Here is a 22,003-nt window from a genome sequence, read left to right as displayed (position 1 = left end):
GTGTGTGTTTGTGTATCTGTGTGTGTGTGTTTACCTGTTGTCTGTCAGCACCTCAATGCTAATGCTCCTTCTGAAGAAAGTTTGTGTGTTTTGGTGCACGTTTGTATCAAGTAGCTGGAACTGTTACCTGTGCACAAAATACTGTGTGTATGCATGTGTGCGTGCGTGGGTGTGTAGGCTTAAAAGGCGCCGAGCATTGTCTCTGTGCTCGTCTGCTGACTGTGCAGAAGGTCAGGCTGACAGTGTCTGACTGAAGGAGAGAACAGCTTCTCTCGATCCATTTCTCTTTCCATGCGCGTCCCTCTCCCTCGATCCTCTTCTTCCCTGTCACGACACCAGTGTGTAGTGACGGCTCAGTGCCACATAATAGAGAGTGGCAGAGTGGGAGCGCGGCAGACGGGCAAGAGACTGAGAGGTTGAAGAGAAAGTTTGGTTGACGGACAGATAGGAGGAAGACGGGATGGGTGTAGTGGGATATCTGAAAGAAATCAAACAGATGCAGAAGCACAGGAGTGAAGGAGTGAACGGAAGATAGAGGGAGAAGTGGGGAGAAAAGCAGAAGTAGCAATAGGAAGCAAGTAAATGTGGAAGGAGAGAAAGGAGGAAAAGGTGGAGACGTGAAGGCAGGAAGATAAACTTGAAGAAAGGAGTGAAGGAAGAATGACATGGAGAGTAGAAGAAAGGGAATGGAAAAATGGAGTAGGAAAAGTTAAAGATGAAAAGGAAGGACAGAAGCAATGACCGAATAAAACGAAGGGAAACAAAATTCAGAAGAACAAGGGGAAGGAAGGAAGGAAGGGAGGGAAGAGGAAAAATATGGAGGAATAAATAGCAAGAAGGAAATAGAGAAGAGGGAGGTAATGGGGTGAGAAAAGAGAGGGAAACACCAAAGAATGGGAAGGAAAGGACGGGAACAAATTTAAATAAAAAAGGAATGAAGGAATGGAGTTGGAAAAGAATGAATGAACGAAAACAGGGAGTAGGAACCTAAGAGAGGACAGAAATCAAAAAGAAGGGAATGAAGGAGAGTCAACAAAGGAAGAAAGAGGGAGGAAAACAGGAAGAAAGAAGGGAAAAAATGGAGGAAACAGAAAGAGGGAGGGAGGGTGAGAAGAAATTAGTGACATAATGAGCAGGGGGAGTGGACTGAGAGAAACAGAGTAAGACCGGTCACGACTGGTGCTTCATCAGCGTTAATTGAGCAGCGTTCACAATGACCATGAATGTTTGATCACAGCTTTAGGGGCATTAACGCTAACGGGGGAACTCCGCCCCCGTGCTGTATCAGGAAAACAGGAAGCAGCCGTCACAGCCGCATCACTAACAATGTATTAACACAAAGACAAATTATGTTTCATAAATAATCATCTCAGACTGTGAACAGTACAAATCTCTTCGTCTCTTAAAACTTTCTTCTCTCACATTTCACTTCCACCTGTCACATCTTCCTCACTTTGTGGCCCGATGCGTTCACAGACGAGCAGTCGTGCTCTTTAACGTTTTATTTGTCACCTGGCAAGTGTTAGCGGTTAATTAGCACGAGACGTTATTGTTAATGTAGAAACGGGATGGTGTCTGTTGTGTTTATTTCCAGCGGCCTGGTCTTGTTCTGATGTGTGGTGTAAGAAGTAGATGAGCAGACACAGTCGGCAAAAGGCCTAAATTATGTGGAGATTTTTCCCTATAAGAGCGAGGTCTGGATTTCACGTTCGGATTTTGTGATGCTTTCACTCAAAATCCTGCACTTGCACTCAAATACACCCTGCTTGTGCTTGGATTTCCTGCGCTCCAGCTTCAGCTCTTCTCCAATGGGATGCCAGGTCTGGTGATGATAACCCTTCCCCTGTTGTGGCTGTGTTGCTTGCGATGTCTTTAACAGGGTTCATCATTTTCGCCCCCCACTGCTTTAATATTACACAGGCTGATTAAAGATGGGAGGAAAAAAAGTGTACGTACAAATAAATAGATAGATGGTCAAGTAAAAGTGACACATCAACAGTTCTACTTAAGTAAAGTAAGTACTTGTTTTTAAATATACTTATTTTAAATATACATATTGAACTGAAGTAAAAGTACACCCCGAGTGTGTATTCCCTAATGCAATGGTAGACAACATCATCATGACTGTGGCCATGGACCCATCCATCTCAGGTTTTTTCTTCACCGGGGATGCTGTCGCTGAGCTTTGATCTAGAGGAGGCGGGGTCTAATGTTACCTACCCGCTCTGATTGGATCAATGGACAAGTTTCCCTCCTGTCATTAAAAAACTTCATTCAGTGTCACTCACAGACACATCAGCAGCTCAGATGCCTCCCAACATGAGGCCTTAAAAGTGGTGTTGAACAGACAGGTGGCCGTCCAACTGCCTGAACACTACACTGCTCCAACTCTCTCCCTCACTCCAAACTGAGCACTCCCTCTCAGACTACTCAGTAAATGGAAGATTTGATGCTTCGCAGTTTGCATCACAGACTCACCAGGGTCGACAACTTCAACCCCTCTCACCAGCATGTAAACATTATGCTGTGATGCTGTTTCTCACCTCCTCTGCACATATATATATATATATATATATATATATATATATATATATATCTCCCTCTGTCTCTGTGCAGGTAAAGGTGACCTGATCGGGGCGAACGTGTCCTTAGACGACCGGGTGATAAAAACCAACGCGGACGTGAAAGCTCTGACCTACTGTGACCTGCAGTGTATTAACCTGAGGGGCCTGTATGAGGTGTTGGACCTTTACCCTGAGTACTCCCACCACTTCGTCCAGGACATCCAGCAGGACCTCACGTACAACCTGAGGGAGGGACACGAGACACACGTAAGTCCATCTCAGTCATTTTAAACTCCCCGTCCACTTAAAAATGTCTCTTTGTGGTAGATTTGGATGTTTGAGCTCCGCTGTGCAGACTGATACTGTGTATGTGGAGAGATTTACACAAGACGTCTCAAAGTAGCCAAAACCCTAAAATTAACCGGGTGTGTTTGCATGAATTTGTACATCTAGAATCATACTCAATGCAAACATTTTTTTTATATCATTTCCCCCACAATTGTCCTCCTTGCATCAGTTATAACTTGCAATAACTGTGTGTAAGTGTGTGTGTGTGTGTGTGTGTGTGTGTGTGTGTGTGTGTGTGTGTGTGTGTGTGTGTGTGTGTGTGTGTGTGTGTGTGTGTGTGTGTGTGTGTGTGTGTGTGTGAGTGATAGAAAGAGAGAATGAAAGCAAAAAATAGCCATGGCACTCAGAGGAGCTCTGCTGCCGTAATTACAGTCAGGTGTTTCTGCCTCTCCTGCTCAAACACCACTGCCCCACTTACACACACACACACACCCACACACACACACACTACCTGCCGCAGGGCTTTAAGGTGACACTAATGTGCAGAGGAGCAGCCCAAACCACCGGTCTGAGTGGAGTTGGGATGAAGACAAAGGGAAGGTAGCAGCTCAGGGTGTGTTTGTGGCTGAGATGTTGAAATTGTCTTTTGGACATTACTGTTGTCCGTATTAAGGTGAATTATTTGCAGCATTGCATCACCCCAAGCCATACAATCATGCAATTTTCTTTTAGCCACTTCAGAGTGTTATTTACTGCTGAGCTTTGTGAAATGGCTCCTCTGTAAATTAAAACTTAGGAAAGAAAGGCCACATCTCGCATTGCTCTCGCTCCCGCAGATCGTTTACTGTTTCCTCTGTGGCTCTCCTCCAGGTTAAGGTTAGACTGTCCACAACAGCTCTGGATCCTCAGGTAACAAGCCACACTTCCTCTCACACACACCCACACACACACACACACACACACACACACACACACACACACACACACACACACACACACACACACACACACACACACACACACACACACACACACACACACACACAGAGATTGACGATTTACAATCTAAAGGCAAAGTGTGCCACTTTGCACCATTTACCCAAAAGACTCCACACAACCTTTTAATCAGCCCTCCATAAAACTGAACTCAAATAACCGCAGATACATTTCAGGAGGGGAGAGATCAATGCTGCACAGGAATGAGTTGACAATCATTAAATCACGGCCAAACCAGAACAGAGGGGCGATGAAATGCTCCGTGTCCTTTCATTGTTGAGAATCTACACAAATAAAATAAACTGTAGTCAGGTATTTTACAGCAAAATCGATCAAGCTGAGCGGAGCCATTAACCACACGCTGGTTTTATTTCCCTTCGGGTGAACTGGGGGTCAGAGGCCACAGATCAATAGCTTATTGTCAACCTTATATCACCCATTACCTCATTGTATCCTAATCCTGCAGCTGATCAGCTTCACAGCAATTTAGCACAAGTGCAGACCTTTGACAAATGAGGACACGTGTCAGAGTTCACTCATTTTGTTTATTTTTCTGCAGGTTACATTTGCAGCCTGGGGCTTTTTGGTCCACGCCATCGCTCTTAAATCCAGCCGAGTGTTGTGCTCCTTACATTTACAAGTCATCAGTGCATATATATATATATATATATATGTATTAATCGTCCCTCTGTTTGTTCCAGGGTCGTGATTGAACAAAAACAGCTTCAGCATCTTTAGAGGAATCAGGAAAAAAAAGGAGAAGAGCAACATTTGACGACATACAGAGATTTTTTATTTTATTTTTGAAAAAGTCGCATTCAAGCAAATTTCCATTGACATCATCAAGGCTGATTCTTCAGATGACTCAACTCAACATGAATAGATTTTAATTCCATGCCAGCTCTCTGCTTTTTTTTCATAGTTATATAACCTGCAAAAGTTCTCCGCACTCCAATGCCACGTTTGAAAATGTCCTGAAATCTCAGGTGAACTGCTGCTTGCAACAATTTCTCTCGCATTTTCCAGTCAGGGGGGAGAAGGAACGGCCAAGTGGTGCAGGGTTATCCGTCCATCATCGAGGCTCAGGAGGAACACGAAGACGATGAGGAGGATGAGGAGGAAGACAGGGCCCCATCTGTGTCTCCTTCATCGGAGCAGAATCGAGCTGTGAACCTCAGGGACGCCAGTGCCAGGTCTCTGCTGAGCGGACCCAGCCAGAGGACCACGGTACAGAGCTCCAGGAGCTCACGGACCAAGATCCAGGAAATTACTTTGACCACTTTAGACCCTTCCAACCTCAGCCCCAGGTTAGTTCGATCACCATTGATTTGTCTGTCTACCTGTGTAGGCCTGTGTCTCCCTGCGCCGCTGTGTCTATTTTGGTCATTTCTTCTGCACAGAGCCTGTCGTGCAAAACTTGGTCTGAGACAAAAGTGAGAAACAATATTTGTGTGACCTCTCGTTGTTTACTTTACTAAACTTAGTGGCAGTGAAACAGAGGTTAGAGTTTCTTTGTGCTCAGTAACGGATCAGGGTTCAGCTAGGAGGGTCTCAGATTGGCCAAACCTTACTCCACTGGCCACACAGATCACATGACCAAGTCGCTTCATCTGTAGAGGGAGGAAATGAATAAATTGGACAATAAACAAATATAAAAAATGTAAATATATTTGTAAAAATACTTTCATTACTGGATAGTGGGAGGAAGTGAAAATGCGTCATTCAAGTCTAAGACTGGCAAAAGGGGCCAACACCTACTTTTTTTTTTTTTTTTGCACGGATTAAACAAACTAAATTCAATCTGCTAATTCATAAGCTGTGCTGCAATGGATGGTGGATTTATTTTGTCACACATGTAGTGTACAAATTACCAATATATTATATTTCAATGCTGTTCATAGAGGATCCAGTAATAAAAACGTAATCTTTTCTTCCTGTTCCAGGATTGTGGACAGTACAGAAGACAGTGAGGGCACTGAGAGCTCCCTGGCCTTCTCCTTCTCCACCACCCAAGGCGGTCCTGTCAGTGAACCAACCAGTGCCTCAGCGTCTGCCACAGGTCCTCCCATCCAACACCACACAGCAGTTTACCTCTCAAATATGACACATTTACCTCCAACCTGCCAAATCCTGCATAGTGAGAAATGTTCACATCCTAACTAAGCCTTGCAGAGCTGTTGTACATCGAGCATGATTTATGGAATTTTTGCATTTTCTGTGGATGCTCAGAAGATTTATCAGCTGCCTCCATGCAATAACTGCCGTTAGATAACTCTTGTTAGAAGCCCTGGAAGTGATTTGTAACTCTCTAATTTGTGTCACAGATATGCTGCAGATCAGCACGGCAGAATTAGCAGCAAAAGCCGAAGAGACCAGGGGGCAACTGCGACATCTTGACCAGCAGGTAGAACGAACTGTGTGTCTGTGGTTTGTGTGTGATGGGAGAGAGACGGACAGGTGGGCTCGCACACATGGCCATGTCAGCATGTCGGTGATAGGATTGAGAGAAGTAATGAACCAAGAAAAAAATGAATATGTATGCTCAGTCCAGTGTTTCTTATTTATTATATCTCCCACTGAGCCCCAGTCTGTAGGATGTTCATAAAAAAGAGCGACGAGACAAGAGCAACGCAGGGAGGAAGAGGAGAAAAGGCGGATGTCACAAAGGGCAAAGAAAGGGAAAGGATAAAAAGAGGAGTGTGAAAGATGGTGGCACGACACCTTCATGGTTATAAACGCTGGCCTCGCTGGCCTTTCTCCGTCTCCGTGGGTGACCGCTGTTTGACAGGAAGTCTCTCAGCGGGGTCTTGTAGATTGTTAATCCTGACTTGCATCCATCCACTCCGATCACCATAGGAGATGAAGAGGGGGGGGTTAAACCCTATCTGCTCCCCACGATCACATGCACAACTGACAAATGAGGACATAGTATGTAACCTGGCACATGAACGCTAGCACCTAACATGTGTGAAAATTATTAATTGTTAATGAAAACTCGTAAATTTAATTTAATTTGCGTTGACATTTGCTGTCGGTAAGTTATTTATAGTCGTCGGTTTCATGTAGTGCAATGCAGAATAGGCCGATAGCAACAGTAACTAACAACAATAGGACACTTTTTAAAATCAAAGGTCAAGAGTCGCTTGTATTACAGAGTATTAGGACCATGTTGGAGAAAAAGAACCTCTGAAATTGCAGAATAAAATTGTAGCATTAATAAAATAAAGTCCTAATATTATGAGAATTAAGTCATAATTGAGAAGAAACTATTAATGTTACAAGAATAAATGGAAAAAAGAAGCATTAGAACCCATGTTTGCCAGATTTTCACTCACACCCATTCGTAACCAATGACAACCTTCCAGTTACCCACTACAAAACATGTCCTCCCCCACTCAAGAGGCAATTTCCTTCAAATATGTGTGATCTCATGATATTCCTCCTCTAAAATGACACGTAGCCTAAAGTTACAACTTTACTCTCGAAATCCTGATTTTCTTTTCTTCAACGTGGCCCTAATATTCCACAACACTCTTGAGACCTACCGTTTAAAAACAAGCTGTGCAGTTCTCACTTTCTCTGTCTCAGCTCGTAGGCGACTGCACCTCTAAACAGAAAAACATGAATTTCAGTCGTTCAGAGGTGAAGCCCTTTGAACTGAAAATGTAATTTCTGTGCTGATTCTGTCCAGAACCACACAGAAGCGGATAAATATTAATGAATCTCAAATTGTGTGAACGCAGCAACGAAGCTGCAGCCTGTGATCTCTCACCTTTGACTCTGAGGTGACGTCTGTGCGTGTGAAAGGGTTTATTCTAGTGGCAGATGAATAATGCATCAACAGGACTGAAGTGAGGCCTTAACATGGCGACGTCTGCACCGTGTCATGGAAATCATAATGCACCATTACACGGGAGAGCTGGACCGATGGAGCCATTTGCTGAATGTTCAGAGTAATTGCTCTTATAATTATGAGAAGACGCTAAAGAAACAAAACAACAGACACACTTGAGAATGAAACATACACACACACATCCAAGCACAGCGGTGGTGACCGACTTCAGTAAATGAAGAGTTATCAGCAAAACCAAATACTACAAGCTGAGTATAATCATTATTATACAAACTGTATATACTTTATACTTTAAACAGTGTGTTTTTTAACCTTTTGGAAAAGTCGAACAACCTGTTCACACAACACTGACATACTGTCATTATTTGTTATAAATGTTGTTATAAATGTGTTAGCAAACAGTTTATTAATTTTATGAATTATTTTATAACATTATCAAACATTTGGCGTCATGTTTTTTGGCCGCAGTTTGGTCTCTTTCCGCTCTTTTTTGGTCTCCCGAGTGAAATATGCAGCTGTTAAGTAGCTAAAGCTCCACAACAAAGTTAGTTGCTAATTTAGTTGCTGTGCTGTTTGATGCTGGGCGACACAGTGGTGCAGTGGTTACTGTTGCCTCAGAGTGAGAAGGTCCTGGGTTTGAACCCTTGTTCGATAAGGGCCTATCTATTTGGAATTTGCATGTTCTCCCGATAGACTGTATATAAATATGGACGACGTGACTCCACTTCTTCCCGCTATGCAGAAATGACGCCAAAATATCCTAGATACCAGGAGCTTCATCCTGTGCATCTAGAGCCAGTCCGGACATTTTCTGAGGGGGCTGACGGTAAAAATTACGGAATAATGTACGAAGCAAATGAAAAATCGGAATAATCCCTGCATTATTCACTGTGCTTATTAATGACACAGTGTACCTGTGGCTGCGGTGGGTTGTGCTGCTGTTTTGTGCGATGGTCCCCTCTGAGGTGTGAGTACTGGAATCCTGTTGACAGGGTGTCGGATTGGACTGTCCTGTCGCTCTCAGCTTCGCTATTTTTATCAGAGCCAGAGTTTACATCCAGGCTTTTATCAGTCCCTCGGGGAAGGGAGAAAGAGGCGAGAGAACATTTTGCTCACCTAGAACTACTGATCAGGACTCTGTACGAAAGATCAACGTTACATAAAGTACAATTACATGTACGTTTCTCCAATTTGTCCTATTTTTAAAATAATTTTATTCAAGTACTGCACATATCACAGGCACAGGTGAGGTCAGTACTCCTGCCCTACCCCTGTTCCCAGCCTCTCCTTCTCACCTGCCAAACCATTGGTGATTTACTTAAGCTGTAGTTGCAGCAGTTTGCCTTTCACACATGCACAACCCAGTGGGGGGGGGCTTCTCTGCTCTGACGCGTTCACAACAGCAACTAATTCTGCTGGCAGAGACAGGAAGTAAAGTATTATATCCGCTGCGGAGGTCACATGATTTAGTTTATATATATATATTTGAATCCAGCGGCGGATCTCATGCTGTGCTCTGACTTTATAATATTGGGCTCCGGTTAATAATATAATGAACAAAAACAGTGATCACCTCCCGACGCGATCACGCAGCGACGGGACTTGATCCCACCTGGAGCTGTGTGTCCTGCTGAGGGCTGATACGTGATGAATGGTCACCACTGCCCTGACTGGCAGAAGCATATGGCACGTTGGCAGGGCTCCACGGCCGTGCCCTCTGTGGACACGCCACATGCAGAGTGCCACTGATCACCAGACGCCCCCCCCCCCCACCACCCTCATCCCCTTATCAGTGTAATGACCAATTATAGCAGCATGATATTACATGCTAAACAGCAAGCAGGGGGGGGGGCAAGTACACTGTGACCCAAAATTTTGTCTGACCTGAAAATACCAAATTCGTAGTGATGTACTGTATTGTATAACCCGGGCCTTTTTGTTCCTGGTGAAGTGTTTTCCTAGAAAGTTTGTCTTTATTACATCACCAGAAAGGACAACTACACAACTGCCACTCCATGTTGAGAGTTGTAGGCATAGACAGGATATTGCAATCCTAATTACAGGGTTTCTGCTGTGTCTTAAAAAGTCTGAAATTACATCATTGAATTTAAGCCCTAGTTTAAAGTTTATTAAAATATAACGTATACTTTGGTTTGTCATTATTATGTTCACGTTCATTAAACTTTTCTCGCCTTTTCTTTATAAAGTGAAATATTTTGCCGACATGCATTGTTTGTAATGTCTCCGTGTCTCTTCTCAACGATATTAGATATCAGCAGGCTGCAATACAACTACAAACAAGACAAACCTGGAGCTGATAACTCAGTCTACAAATACCCCGGACCGAATTTATCTCTGCTCGTCTGTGGTAAAGACGGTGGATACCTCCTGTCTGTGCCCGTAGTTTGAAAGATATCCTGGTGTTTGGAGGATTAGGCCCCGGTCTCACATATGCAAATGTATCAGTGGTGAACCTTCACCTCCAATCTGTGCAAGCAAGGAAGCAAAAAAAAAGCATTGGCTTCCTGTGGCGAGGAACTGTGTCCTTATTCTCTGCTCGGCTAACTCACCTCATTTGAGGGGGAAATTCTGGCACTCTGATATTCCTTCATATGTCGTACATGAAATAGGTCTCGAATTAAATTTATTATGGTCATATAAAGCTCTGAAAAAGATCCTTTATTTAACTCATTCAAACCTGCAGAAACGGGATAATTGATAATTGGTGACTGATAAGTAAATATCCTGTGAGTTGTGCCAGCAGGTTCGTATGTTTTCTTACCTGCCGCTCTGTGCCCAGCTCTGCTCTTTGTGCAGCTTTTGAAAAGCTGCTTTTCCCTAATGGCACCATTATGAAACACTTCATTCATTGCTTTCTTATGAAGATGTTATTAAATTGCCTTCAGTATTACTGGGGTCTTTATACTTAATTGGTGTTTCGGTGCTCAGAAAAGTGGGCGGAGGACAGTTTTTCTCTGCCCTGCAATTTTAACTGACCTGGTTGGCTGACAAATACACACACACACACACACACACACACACACACACACACACACACACACACACACACACACACACACACACACACACACACACACACACACACACACATATATTTATATATACACACACACATGTGTAGAAGCTCAGAATGCTGTGACGTGTGAAGTAACTTACTTATTATTTAAATTTTATAATAATATTTTAATAGATTTAAAATTTAGTAAGACATGATGACTTTTAAACATGGATAGACCTCTTGTCTCTATGCACATATGTGTTTTATAACATGGCCCAGAACCAATAGCTTAACGCACAAGGTTCAACCACAAGATAATGGAACAGACTGAATACAGCCTGGTTACAATTGTAAATGTGTTTTATTATAAAGAGTGGTAGTGGAAAAGAGGAAAAACAAAGTCTGACACATCCTTTATAACCTCTTTCCAGTACTTACTGGAGGTCAGCCACTGACTGACGCTTCCACAGATTACTCCACCAGGGCTCATGTGTGCAGAGTCCAGAGCTGGAACAAGCTGTGGAACAAAACACTGGGAGACATAGGAGGGAGGGACACAAGCTTTCAAAACTCCAAATGCATTGGTTCAGCTCTGCTGCATTCATTCCATATTGTTATATTATTTAAATTAATATAGTAAAGCTTACATTGACAGTCTATAAGGAAGGAGACCCCCCCCCCCCCCCGCCCCGCCTATTCTCTCACCATCATAATTTTGCCCTGAGCACATAGAGGACATTGATTTGAATGCAGGAGATGGTGTCAGAGTCAAACTGTGCCTCAAGCAACGAGGGGCATTTAGAATCCTCAGTCCCAGAGCTGGAAGACACCCAGGCCTGGACGAGGGACTTAACTTTACCCGATTTCCCCAATAGACATCATAATCATAAATATTACTGTCAGGTGGAGCATAGCTTGCAATAATTTTCACAGTTTTCGTCACTGAATCAGATTTTGCTTGCTGCTATAATTCCTCCTGTACACACACTGCCCTCCTGTAACATTTCGTTGTATATTTCAAATGAAGCACGGCACATACAGAGCTTCAACAGCTAATGTAGCTCAGAAAACGAAAGGGTTGGGCTACAGAGTTCTGAGTCTTCAGACCCAACCGTTTTTTCACGATGCTTCATATGGAGTCACGGAAGGGCTTAACACACTCGTGTGTGTTTGTGTAAAATCATTGAAGAGATCCCTTTGCAATATTTCCTTCTCAAGTTATGTGGTTAAATCAACATCCCTTGTTCCAAATTGAGAATCCATCTGAAGTTAATATGATTCAGCAGTTTGGATTATATGGTAAATGTTCGGAATTTATATCGCACTTCTCTATAGTCTTGAGGACCACTCAAAGTGCTTTACAGTACAGTTTTTCCATTCACCCATTCACACACACAATGATCCAGTGCATCCACAGGTGTTCAGTGTTTTGCCCAAGGACACTTTGTCACGCAGAATGGAGGAGCAGCAGAATATATATATGTCCTGCTGAATCTCTGTGAGGCCTCAAATTCACTGAACAGAAACGTTTGAATATGTTTTTGCATAGAAAGAGAACCGTGGAATTTTCAACCACTTTCCATCTGTTCCACTTGAATAACGTTAGAAAGAAATCATTTCATGTCGACAGTGAACAAGAGGAACAGCAGCAGGCCTGTTGACTGTTGTTTTAACACATGGACGTTTCATGTAGACACATAATAGACAGCTGTCTGCATGTGATATACCAAGATGTGTGGATTTAGGGGTTAGTGTGTAATGCTTAATTTGGTAAAACACACCCTTGTTGTCTAATGTGAACCAACACTAAGTACATTGTGTGGAACTTATTGGTGTGTGTTCAAATATGGGTGTTAACCCATATTATATGTCTTTTATTTTTCTTGTGTGCCTGAATTTGGATTTTTATGCCACACATCATCCATGTTGAGGCATTTTTTCCTCTTTAAAGTTACTGATACTTTGTGTTTCCGTCTGCAGGTGAGCTCCCTGGGGAAGGAAGTGGCCGACCTTGGACAAGTCATGAAGAGAATGGCTCATCTCATGGAGACCCTCATGTCATCAGTGCCACCACCTTCAGTCGCCTGCCTGTCGCACCGCTTGCCGACACAGTGCGCATACCTGCCCCATCCTCACCATCCTCACCCTTCACCCCCTCAGACTGCCTCCATGTGGACAGACACGCCCCTGTCCCTGCCTTCCTCTCTGCTCACAATGCCCCACCAACACAGTGTGATGTGCCACATGGACTCCCTCGTGCACAGACCCCAGGATCTCCAGCTGGAGTACTCGGCCATCCCCAGCTCAACTCCGCCTCCGACCCCCATCTCGTCAATCCTTCAGTTGCAGCCTCACATGCCTTCCTCCTCCCTCAGCTCGCCGGAGATTTCCCACCACAAAGATGGAGCTTGCGGCTCCATCAGGTCAAGGGTGCACAGGCCGCCTCTGCAGGACGGAGGAGATGAGGGCCCTCATCAGAGCGCTGGGTGTTCTCCTCAAACTGGACTAGAGGGGGGCTATCACAAGCCCACCAGGGGTTTGTAGCAGCCCTCGATGTTGGACTCTGCAGGAGACACTTTCTATGATAAGTTCCTGAACTGATCAACTGGGGTCCCCCTCACATCACTGCAGGACATTTGCAGGGATGCAACTCAGATTCCTTTTGTTTTAAAGGCACGTCTTTAAAAATCCAGTTGCATGAAAACAAGTACAGAAGGATTAGGTGTGTTAGCTTTACCTTTTATAGAAACGTTGTATTGTTAGACGGGATATAGGGGTGTTGGTTCTGCTGCGGAGCTGAGGGTATCTGGGTGCAGCTCACTTCCAACCCCCTGCCTCCCCCCCCGCCACCTTGAGGCTCCTCAAGAGAGCAACATGCCATAATGGAGGACTGGGGGGCACGGTGGAGACAGTTCTTTCTGTCCTCTCGTTTCTTGCTCCTGGCTAGAGATGGTGTAAGGTCGAGTTGGTTGTCCAGGAGCAGGAGAAAGCATCCTGGATGATGGCGTTTGGAAACAAGGAGGGGAGGGGGCAGTTAACAGCCTCCCACCCCCAACCCCCTTATCCTTGCCATTTCATCTCCTTTTAACCCATCTCTCCTTGCTCACTCAACCTGATGCACTGGATCGCGTGGATCAATGCATGGCTGGTTGCGGCTGGTTGCGGCTGGTTGTACTGGCGGCGCAGGATGGTGTGAGGAGAGAGATGGGACGTATTGTGCTCTTTACCACTGGCCCTCAGGAAAGAGGGGGGTGGAGGGGGGGTGTGGGTGGGTGGAAGATGTGTGTTATGGAAGTGGTAGGGGGTGGGGGGGTGAGTGGGGGCATGTTACGCCTCGGGCAGCGAAGCCCCTGCTGTCGTCTGTCACACTGAGCACGGGGACTGCTTCTCTTTTCCACCGTCTCTCTCTGTCCAGTCTCTCTCTCTCTCTCTCTCTCTCTCTCTCTCTCTCTCTCTTTCCCTCCCTCCCTCCTTCTCCCTCCTTCTCTCTGCATGCCTTTCCGAGCCTTTTGAAGTAGTGCCTGTAGACACACATTAACATGCTGCATGTCACCCCTGTGGAAATCCAGCTTGCCATTTATCTTACCTATTTAGAGGAAAACACAGTTCGCCCTTTTAGCGACTGAATCCTGCATTTACTGATGCATATTTATTGGACGCAGGCTACGTTTAAACAACTGGGTAATTTTAGGAGCAGCGTAGTCGCCCCATGTTGCGATGTGGCCTGGAGTAAACCACCAATATGAAATTGGTTTCACAATTCACAATGCAGGCCCGTTTCCCCTGATCGTCACCCTGGGTTACCAGCTGCTGAGATCCATTTTCTCGGCTGTTCAGAGCAAAGGCAATATCCCCACATAAAAGCACAATAAGGAAATGAAGATGCTTTTATATTTCTATGAATGTATCAATAGTAAAGATGTATTTTTTTACCTCAACAAATGCAAGAGTGCGGGGGCGGCAGTAAATTATGCTGTTGTTCCTGAGGTCGTGGCCGTGGTGTTCACCGATGCAATCCTGAACCAGGACAAAGGTCACGACTCCCGGACCCACAGATCTACTGTTCTCTTTTGAATTCACGTAGGTTGGACTCTGCTCCTCTGCAAATGGAATGTACTGTAATCAAACTTCTCTTTCCCTCGACATTTTGATATTTATTAGATACAAAGACAACATGTTATGCTAATAAACAACAAATATGACTGTTACGTGCCGACCTGTTGTTTTTGTTCACAGACACATTCGTGCCGGAGGGGTTCAGGGTTCATGTCATCCAGACAACCTGTTTTTCCAACAATACAAAACAACTACAATACATTTATACTCAGGTATTGTATTTTGTTAGTCAGTGGATAATTTGACACGATAACACACTTTCCTTGCAATTTTGTCTCAAATTTCAAATTTCTTGATTCTGAAAAAATTTTTTTTTTGGTCAATTTAAATCTGAAGATCTATTTTCAATTATCTTAATTTCATGGATCTTGATTAAAGATATCAAGCACATTTAGGGGACTGATATCTATGAGTGTGTGAGATTTGGTGATTGAATCTGAAGGGACTGTTGGCAGTGATGTGCCATTCAAGTCAGCTTTGCAGGTGTTTGTTCATAAACAACAAAAATGGCAAATTTCATTTTTGACCCCGAAAATTTTCCCAGATCTCAAAAGTAAATTACAATTTAGCATTATAATCATAATGACTCATAACGAAGACAATGTTGTTTAATAATTATTAATTCATGTTTAGTTGTTCCACAGGCATGCACATTGGGTATCATTGTTGTCATGACAATGCATCAGGAGACAACCTCATATTCATGTGACTGATTTGAAACCGATACGTCGAGTGACTAAGTTGTTCCTGAACTCAAATATTCAAATATTCCCCCCTAACCCAACATTATTATTGTATATTCATGTCCTACCCCCCCCCAAAAAACTAAAAGCATACACGTTTAATATCTGCAGATCTCTGTCATGAGAGAGCGTGGCTTGTACACACTCTGTTTATAATAGCAGTGTGTATTTGTTGCATGCACGCTCTCGTGTGGGTGTGTGTCTTTTGTTTGGCTGCTGCTATGCTTCATCTGAGGTGAAAGTGCGGCTGTCGTCATGTCCCATTGGTGACGTGGCCGGGGGATGAAAACTGAGTAAGCATGCGGAGGATCACACCGACGCATCTGTCATAGAGGTCCAGGCAGCTGCTCTCACCTCTGTGTGTGTGTGTGTGTGTGTGTGTGTGTGTGTGTGTGTGTGTGTGTGTGTGTGTGTGTGTGTGTGTGTGTGTGTGTGTGTGTGTGTGTGTGTGTGTGTGCGCGTGCGTGCGTGCGTGTGTGTGTGCGCGGGTGTGAATGAGGGGAATACCGGATGTGTCTGAATAAGACACACAGGGTTCAGCAGGGACGAAGGGGAGGCAGTTGCAGAGTTTCTCTTAATCACGGTGTAGATGACAGTGCAGCTGTGTCGAGGTGTGTATGTTTTTGAATGCATGCATGTGTGTAAATGCTTCCACAGGAGGCAGTGGTGTGCATGAATTTAAAGAACACACTGTCAAAATATTCCCCCCTCAGACCATTTCTTGTGTGTTTTACTGAGAGGATACTTGCAGGTGGGCGGTGTGTGTGTGTCTGTGTGTGTGTGTGTGTGTGTGTCTGTGAGAGAGAATGATTTGTGTATTTAGCAGCACCTCCAGCACATCTGTGGAAATGCTGTTATTTAGCCCTGGGTCTTGAGGACCGCATCCATATTTAATGTTGTACAGACAATCCCAGCCTGGCTGTTTATGCATCTTTTTATCCACCTGCTAGCAAACTCATCTTTTATTCACTTTCCCACTTTATCAGTCATTAGCAAACTGAGGCCCATCTGCCTCCCTCCTTTTAACCCGTGCTTTCTTCTTTTCCACTTAGGATTTTTTCGATTAAATTTTTGAGTCCGGCTCAGGGGAGAGGAGAAGAGAGACTCAAAGAGGGGGGAGAATCCCACAGAAATGCTAAAAGCAGCAGGGAAGTGGACCGATTTGATACCTGAGCATTCGTTTTCATGATTAACATACTTTTAACTCTGTGTTTTATATTCACTCTCTTGCTGTGGGTCTGCACATGTGCCTAATTCACTCCATCCACATGGTCTGATGATGGCCCTGACCCAAATACAGCAACTATTCAACCCCTGTTCTGCGCTCTTTTCATCCAAACACACACAAACACACTTGCACTCCCATTCAAATGAGTACTTAAGACGTGTGAAAGGAGCCTCTCCACTTGTCCTTCACCCCAGAACTTCTCTCTCAGGTAAAGAAAATCTGCCCGTTCCTCTCTTTTCATCTCCTGCGGACATAATGGAGATATGGTGAAACCAGCCTGCTGTGGTGTGGTCCCTCCATTCAGCCCCTCTCTGAGCTCTGATAGGCTGGTCCCCCCCCCCCCCCCCCCTCCCAGGAAAGAGGCCGAGCTGTGCGCTGAACCAGAGACACATTATGTTTGTGTTTGAATACATGTGTTGGTTAGTGTCTATGCCTACATTCATGTGTAAGAGTGCACATGTAAAATATGGAAGAGCCTCTCCACACATGGGGCTTTACATTCATCTGTTCCACTCTGGGGCTTGTTGTTGCACATCCAAACAGTTGTATTTGCATTGCAGGGAGAGAGGGGAAGCTTGCAGGACATGGTGTGTGTTTGATAAATGAGTGTGGGCCTCTCCCCTGGCTGCTGTGGTACAAGTGGTGGTGGTGGGAGAGGCAGCAGAACAATGCGCATGTCAAAAGTGGAGATTAATGGTGGCTTCTTCTCGTAGAGGTGCGGGTTGTACTCATCAAGCGAGGATTCTGCGGCGGCTGATGAGTTACTTCTTTTGTTGCTCACCTGTCGGAGAGCAGCGTGGAATTTTTTCTGAGCAGCACACAGGAGGGCCGCCGCCATGTAGAGCTCGTGAGTTGCCTCCCATTGTGTTGGTGTGAGGGAAGAAGGCCTTTCTCCGTCTGTGATCACCTGACAACATTAAAAAAACCTTGTCACGCAGCTGGACACTATGTACTGCAAAGTTCTTCAGCTTTTTCTTTTCAAGCATCTCATCAAAGACCATCTCATAACCTGAAAAACGCTCAACTACCTGGTAAGACGGGCGGCGGGTCTCAGCGTGCGTTTCTTCCAAATGTCTGTGAACCCCAATTCGTTTTCTGAGCGATCGCTTGGCGCCAACTGAGATGAAAGCTTAACTCTCAAATGCGAGGCCCAGGTTACCAGCTCGCTTAAAGGCTGCGTGGTTTATACACCACACCTTTTAGACAGATTCATATATTTATGAATAAACATATGTCATGTGAACGTTTGTCCAGAGCGGTGAACAGAGAGAGAGAGAGACAGCATCATCTTAACTGTATTTACTCTCGCCCAGAGGCCCGGCCAATAGGGGCCCATTTTTATTAAAGGGTTATCTAATATTTTAATGAAACTTTTATTGGGATGAAGGTGTTGTGTTTTTACATCCTCTTTTTTGGCTCGACCCTCTTAGACACAATATTGGCCACATAAATCTTTCTGGTCCGTGTTAGTTCTGTTTTTTTTATTGTAAGACGGTTTACGCAAAAAACTACATGGCGGATTTCTACGAAACTTAAGGATGAAGTATGGGTCAGGAAAGAGCCCGTTAAATTGTGCTGTGGATCCAGGTCATCCAGGAAGATTTTTTCACTTTCCTTAACATTGTGAGATGGGGTTTTTTATTTACATTTTCATGGATCTTGATGAAATCAGGCACGTTTAGATGACTGATATTTATGAGTGTGTGCAATTTGGTGCAGATCAAAATGACTGTTGGGCCTTGGCGGAGGTACTTCACAGTGCCACTCTAGTTTTTACATTGAGCTTTTCAGGACTGGATGACCATTAAAAGCTTTAATTTGGGGGTTCAGTATCTTGCCCAAGGACACTTCGGCACTCAGAATGGGGGGGAGACTGAAATCTAACTGCTGATGTTCTGGTTAGTGGACGACCCGCTCGACCACTGGAGCCCACAATGATGTCGTACAAATGAATCATACCACTTTTAGACCTGTTTGCCAGACTAAAATATTCAGGATCTCTCTCTGTGATACATATTGAAGGAAATCTTTTCCATAATTCATGTTTGTTGACTCAAATCCAGAGTCGCTAAAATGGATCGGAGAAAGCCATTGGAAATAAAGGCCAGTCTGTTCAAACATTTAAGAAAAAGCAGAAATACAAATTAAAACAGCCTTTAGATTGTTGTATGTAATAGTATGTTTGTTTTACTGTTACAGTGAGTGGTTTCAAAGGTTTGTGGATGTCACCAGGTCACCACAACAAGTGCTGGCCTGGTTTTATTAGCTGATGTAGAGGCCAAAGTTTAAAGTGCAGGTCACATGATGTGTAAACACTTAACCTGCAGCGGCTGTGGTCACGGCGTCATCATCAGTATTGTCCCACAGTTCAATGTTCAAGAGGCAACATCCAGAGGTCCAGCACTAGTGAAGAGTCATGGGCAGATTCAAGTTATTCCCGTGTGTCTAATTCACTTTTTGAAAAATGTGACTTTATTAATTCAGTTTAGGGCAAACATTTAAAGCTAAGTCACATTTTCACCATTATAACCATTTATGTTGACCTCAGATCAACCATACGCGTAGATCCGCTTTCGAGAGCCAGTCCAAAAAGACAAGAGGAGGTGTAAGAAATACATTTCCTCAAGAGAACAATCCTTAATGTGTTTCTTTGACCCGAAAGAGCAGTTTTTAACTACCTCATATAATGTGTTACAGAATAAACGGAGTCGCTGAGACAGTGAGTCAGAATCTAAAGGGAGACAAAGTGTTTGTGTCACCGGGAACTTTCTAAATGAGACGTTCCAAAGCCGTTTTTGTGCCTTATCTTAATTGCTGCCGTGAGCCAAGTATTTGTTTTTTTTGTCACATTTGAACGTGTTTAATCTCTGCTAAGTGTCAGCGCCAGCTCCTGCGGCCTATCCACACAGACCTAATTGCACAACAAGCACATTACAAATCACTGGAAACAACCGTGTCTGTGCAAGACCCGAGGCTCTTTGAGGCACAGGCACAGTAGAAGTACAGCCACCTCTGTCCTGGGTGGAATAGCACCATGGATCTTCATCAAGGGGCGGTCGCTTCCTGCACCGCAGCAGCTCACATCCATCTGAGTCACCGGGGTTCTGGGGAAGATGTGTGTGTTTATTTGTGTACCTGCAGGAGGGGATGGCGGGGAAGAGGAGGGATGAAGAATAAGCACGAATATAGTGGTTAGCTCTTGAAAAATGACAGGTACTAACAAAAGTTAAAAAAAGATTGGAGCAGCATCTCATCTCAGCATTTCTTGAAATTTAAAACAAAATAGATATTTAAAGATGGATTCCTTAAAGATTCAAATGTCCTCTATATCTCTGAAGCTCCTGCCTGCCTGCTCTCCCATTCCCCCACATGTTCTTCTATTTTTGAATAAATTACAGAATCAGTTACTAAAACTGTGAGTCTTAAATACATGTCCGCCTTCAAAGAAATGTAATGGCTCCCACTGCATAAGGTATTTGTGTGATTACATTTTGTTATTATGTTTTCACCCCTGTCCATTTGTTTGTTGGTTTGTTTGTAGGATTGTGAACAACATTGTGCAAAACGTAGTTGACAGATCACCATGAAACTCGGTGGAAGGATGCAGTATGAGTCGGGGGAAAAAACATAACATTTTGGTGAGGATCCAGGATCCAGGATCTTTCTTTATCACTTTCTTTAACATTGCGAGACAGGGCGATTTTCCAACATTTTCGTTGATTTCTTAGATAATAATTCATAGATCTTGATGAAGAAAATTTGTCATATTTAGGAAGTTTATGTCTATGAGTGTGTGCAACTTGGTGCAGCTTGATTGAATGTAGGAGGACTTTTGGGCCTTGGCGGCCGCATGTGCCGAACTGAATGTCGTTCAATTATCACACATGTAGTATATTACTTGAACACACATGCTGAAAAATGCTATTGGCTTTCCATTGTGTTTGACATGACTAATTGTTGACTTCACAGGGACCTCAGTGATTGACATCCTCTCATACTCATATATAAACCAGAGTCATATAACGTGTGGTAGCGTGATGTTGTTTTTAAACAGGGCTGACAGCAGGAGGTTACAGTCTCAGGTCCTTTCTCACACTCAGGTGCAGCAAGTTTCAACCTAGAGAAAGTGGTGATGAAGCCCATTAAGCATGAGTCAGGGCTGTCCCATTGAGTCAGCAGCACTGCCACACTGTCATAACTACCACAGTGTGAACTCATAATGCTGGGTTGAATGGAATAAGCCTAATAAATCTGAACATGAAGCTCTATTATGGGGTTCAGTTTGGTTATTAGTCTCATTGTGAGAAAGGGGGAAAAAAGCTAATCTGAGTATCCACTGCTTCAGTGAGTTTCAACATGGTAAAGGGAAACTGGAGTCTGAGCTGTCATGGTGCTCTAGTGAAATATCTCAGATTGAAAATAATGCACTCGTCTGACACACGGGTCTAATTGCTCCCACAATGGCCCACTTTACCTTTCTCCCAGTGCACCTCAGCCTGAAAGAGTTTCATTAACCACATCCAGCTACTTTAGCTTCATCAGGCAAGTTTAAAGTTTTTACCACTTACCTATGTCGAGAGGAAATTTTAAAAACTTGGTCCTTTTATTTTTTTAAGTCTGACCTCATTATAAACTCGTATATGTTCTGAAGTTGTAACCCTTTCCACAAGCTGCCACGGGGCTGGAAGCATGACAAGATGAAAATAAACATGGTAATTAACATAAAATATCATTCTTTCATCAAATAAGTAAATGTTTCCTGGTGTAGACGTTAGTACAGAGGGATTCACAAAGAAAGAAATGCAGTGACTTTATTCTGGTTTCATTTTTAAAGAATGTGCTGCAGATATACATCAGGTCTCTTCTCGTGCTCTTTGGCAAAGTTTAATCTTGCAGTAGAGTGAGTAGAGGTTGACTTCATGCAATGTCCTTCACACTCATCAATCACTGACTCAATCAACACTGTGCCGAGTCACTAACAAGTCTATTTTTTAATATAGTCAAAGCAAGGCTTCTGTTATTAGCAGTATGGTTCATCCAGCAGCGGTTTATGTTCAGTAATCTACCAATGATCTTGTGTCCAAAACTGGAGAAGTAGCAGTATTTGTAGCTTCTTTAATAATCTAATAAATATCTTTATTTGTAAATCACAAGTTGTTGAAGTGGTCGCAGGTTTACTCACTTTTTCAATTCAAG

The 22,003-nt window shown here is 43.8% G+C and overlaps 1 protein-coding gene across 1 annotated transcript in view; it reads left to right on the top strand.

Annotated features, from left to right (window-relative positions):
- kcnh8 (potassium voltage-gated channel, subfamily H (eag-related), member 8) overlaps positions 1-14,922 on the top strand; it is a 48,092-nt gene extending 33,170 nt beyond the window's left edge. The window contains exons 11-16 of the mRNA XM_034600476.1: positions 2,617-2,831; positions 3,723-3,761; positions 4,875-5,155; positions 5,792-5,907; positions 6,173-6,252; positions 12,701-14,922. Of these exons, the coding sequence (XP_034456367.1) occupies positions 2,617-2,831; positions 3,723-3,761; positions 4,875-5,155; positions 5,792-5,907; positions 6,173-6,252; positions 12,701-13,264 (1,295 nt within the window). The 3' untranslated portion in view covers positions 13,265-14,922. The remainder of the gene's footprint in view (positions 1-2,616; positions 2,832-3,722; positions 3,762-4,874; positions 5,156-5,791; positions 5,908-6,172; positions 6,253-12,700) is intronic.
- Positions 14,923-22,003: the final 7,081 nt, after the last annotated feature.

The sequence above is a fragment of the Hippoglossus hippoglossus genome, chromosome 11 (assembly GCF_009819705.1).
Source record: "Hippoglossus hippoglossus isolate fHipHip1 chromosome 11, fHipHip1.pri, whole genome shotgun sequence".
Taxonomy (NCBI): domain Eukaryota; kingdom Metazoa; phylum Chordata; class Actinopteri; order Pleuronectiformes; family Pleuronectidae; genus Hippoglossus; species Hippoglossus hippoglossus.
Note: the sequence above shows the minus strand (reverse complement) of the source record. Positions and strands in the feature narration are given on the sequence as shown.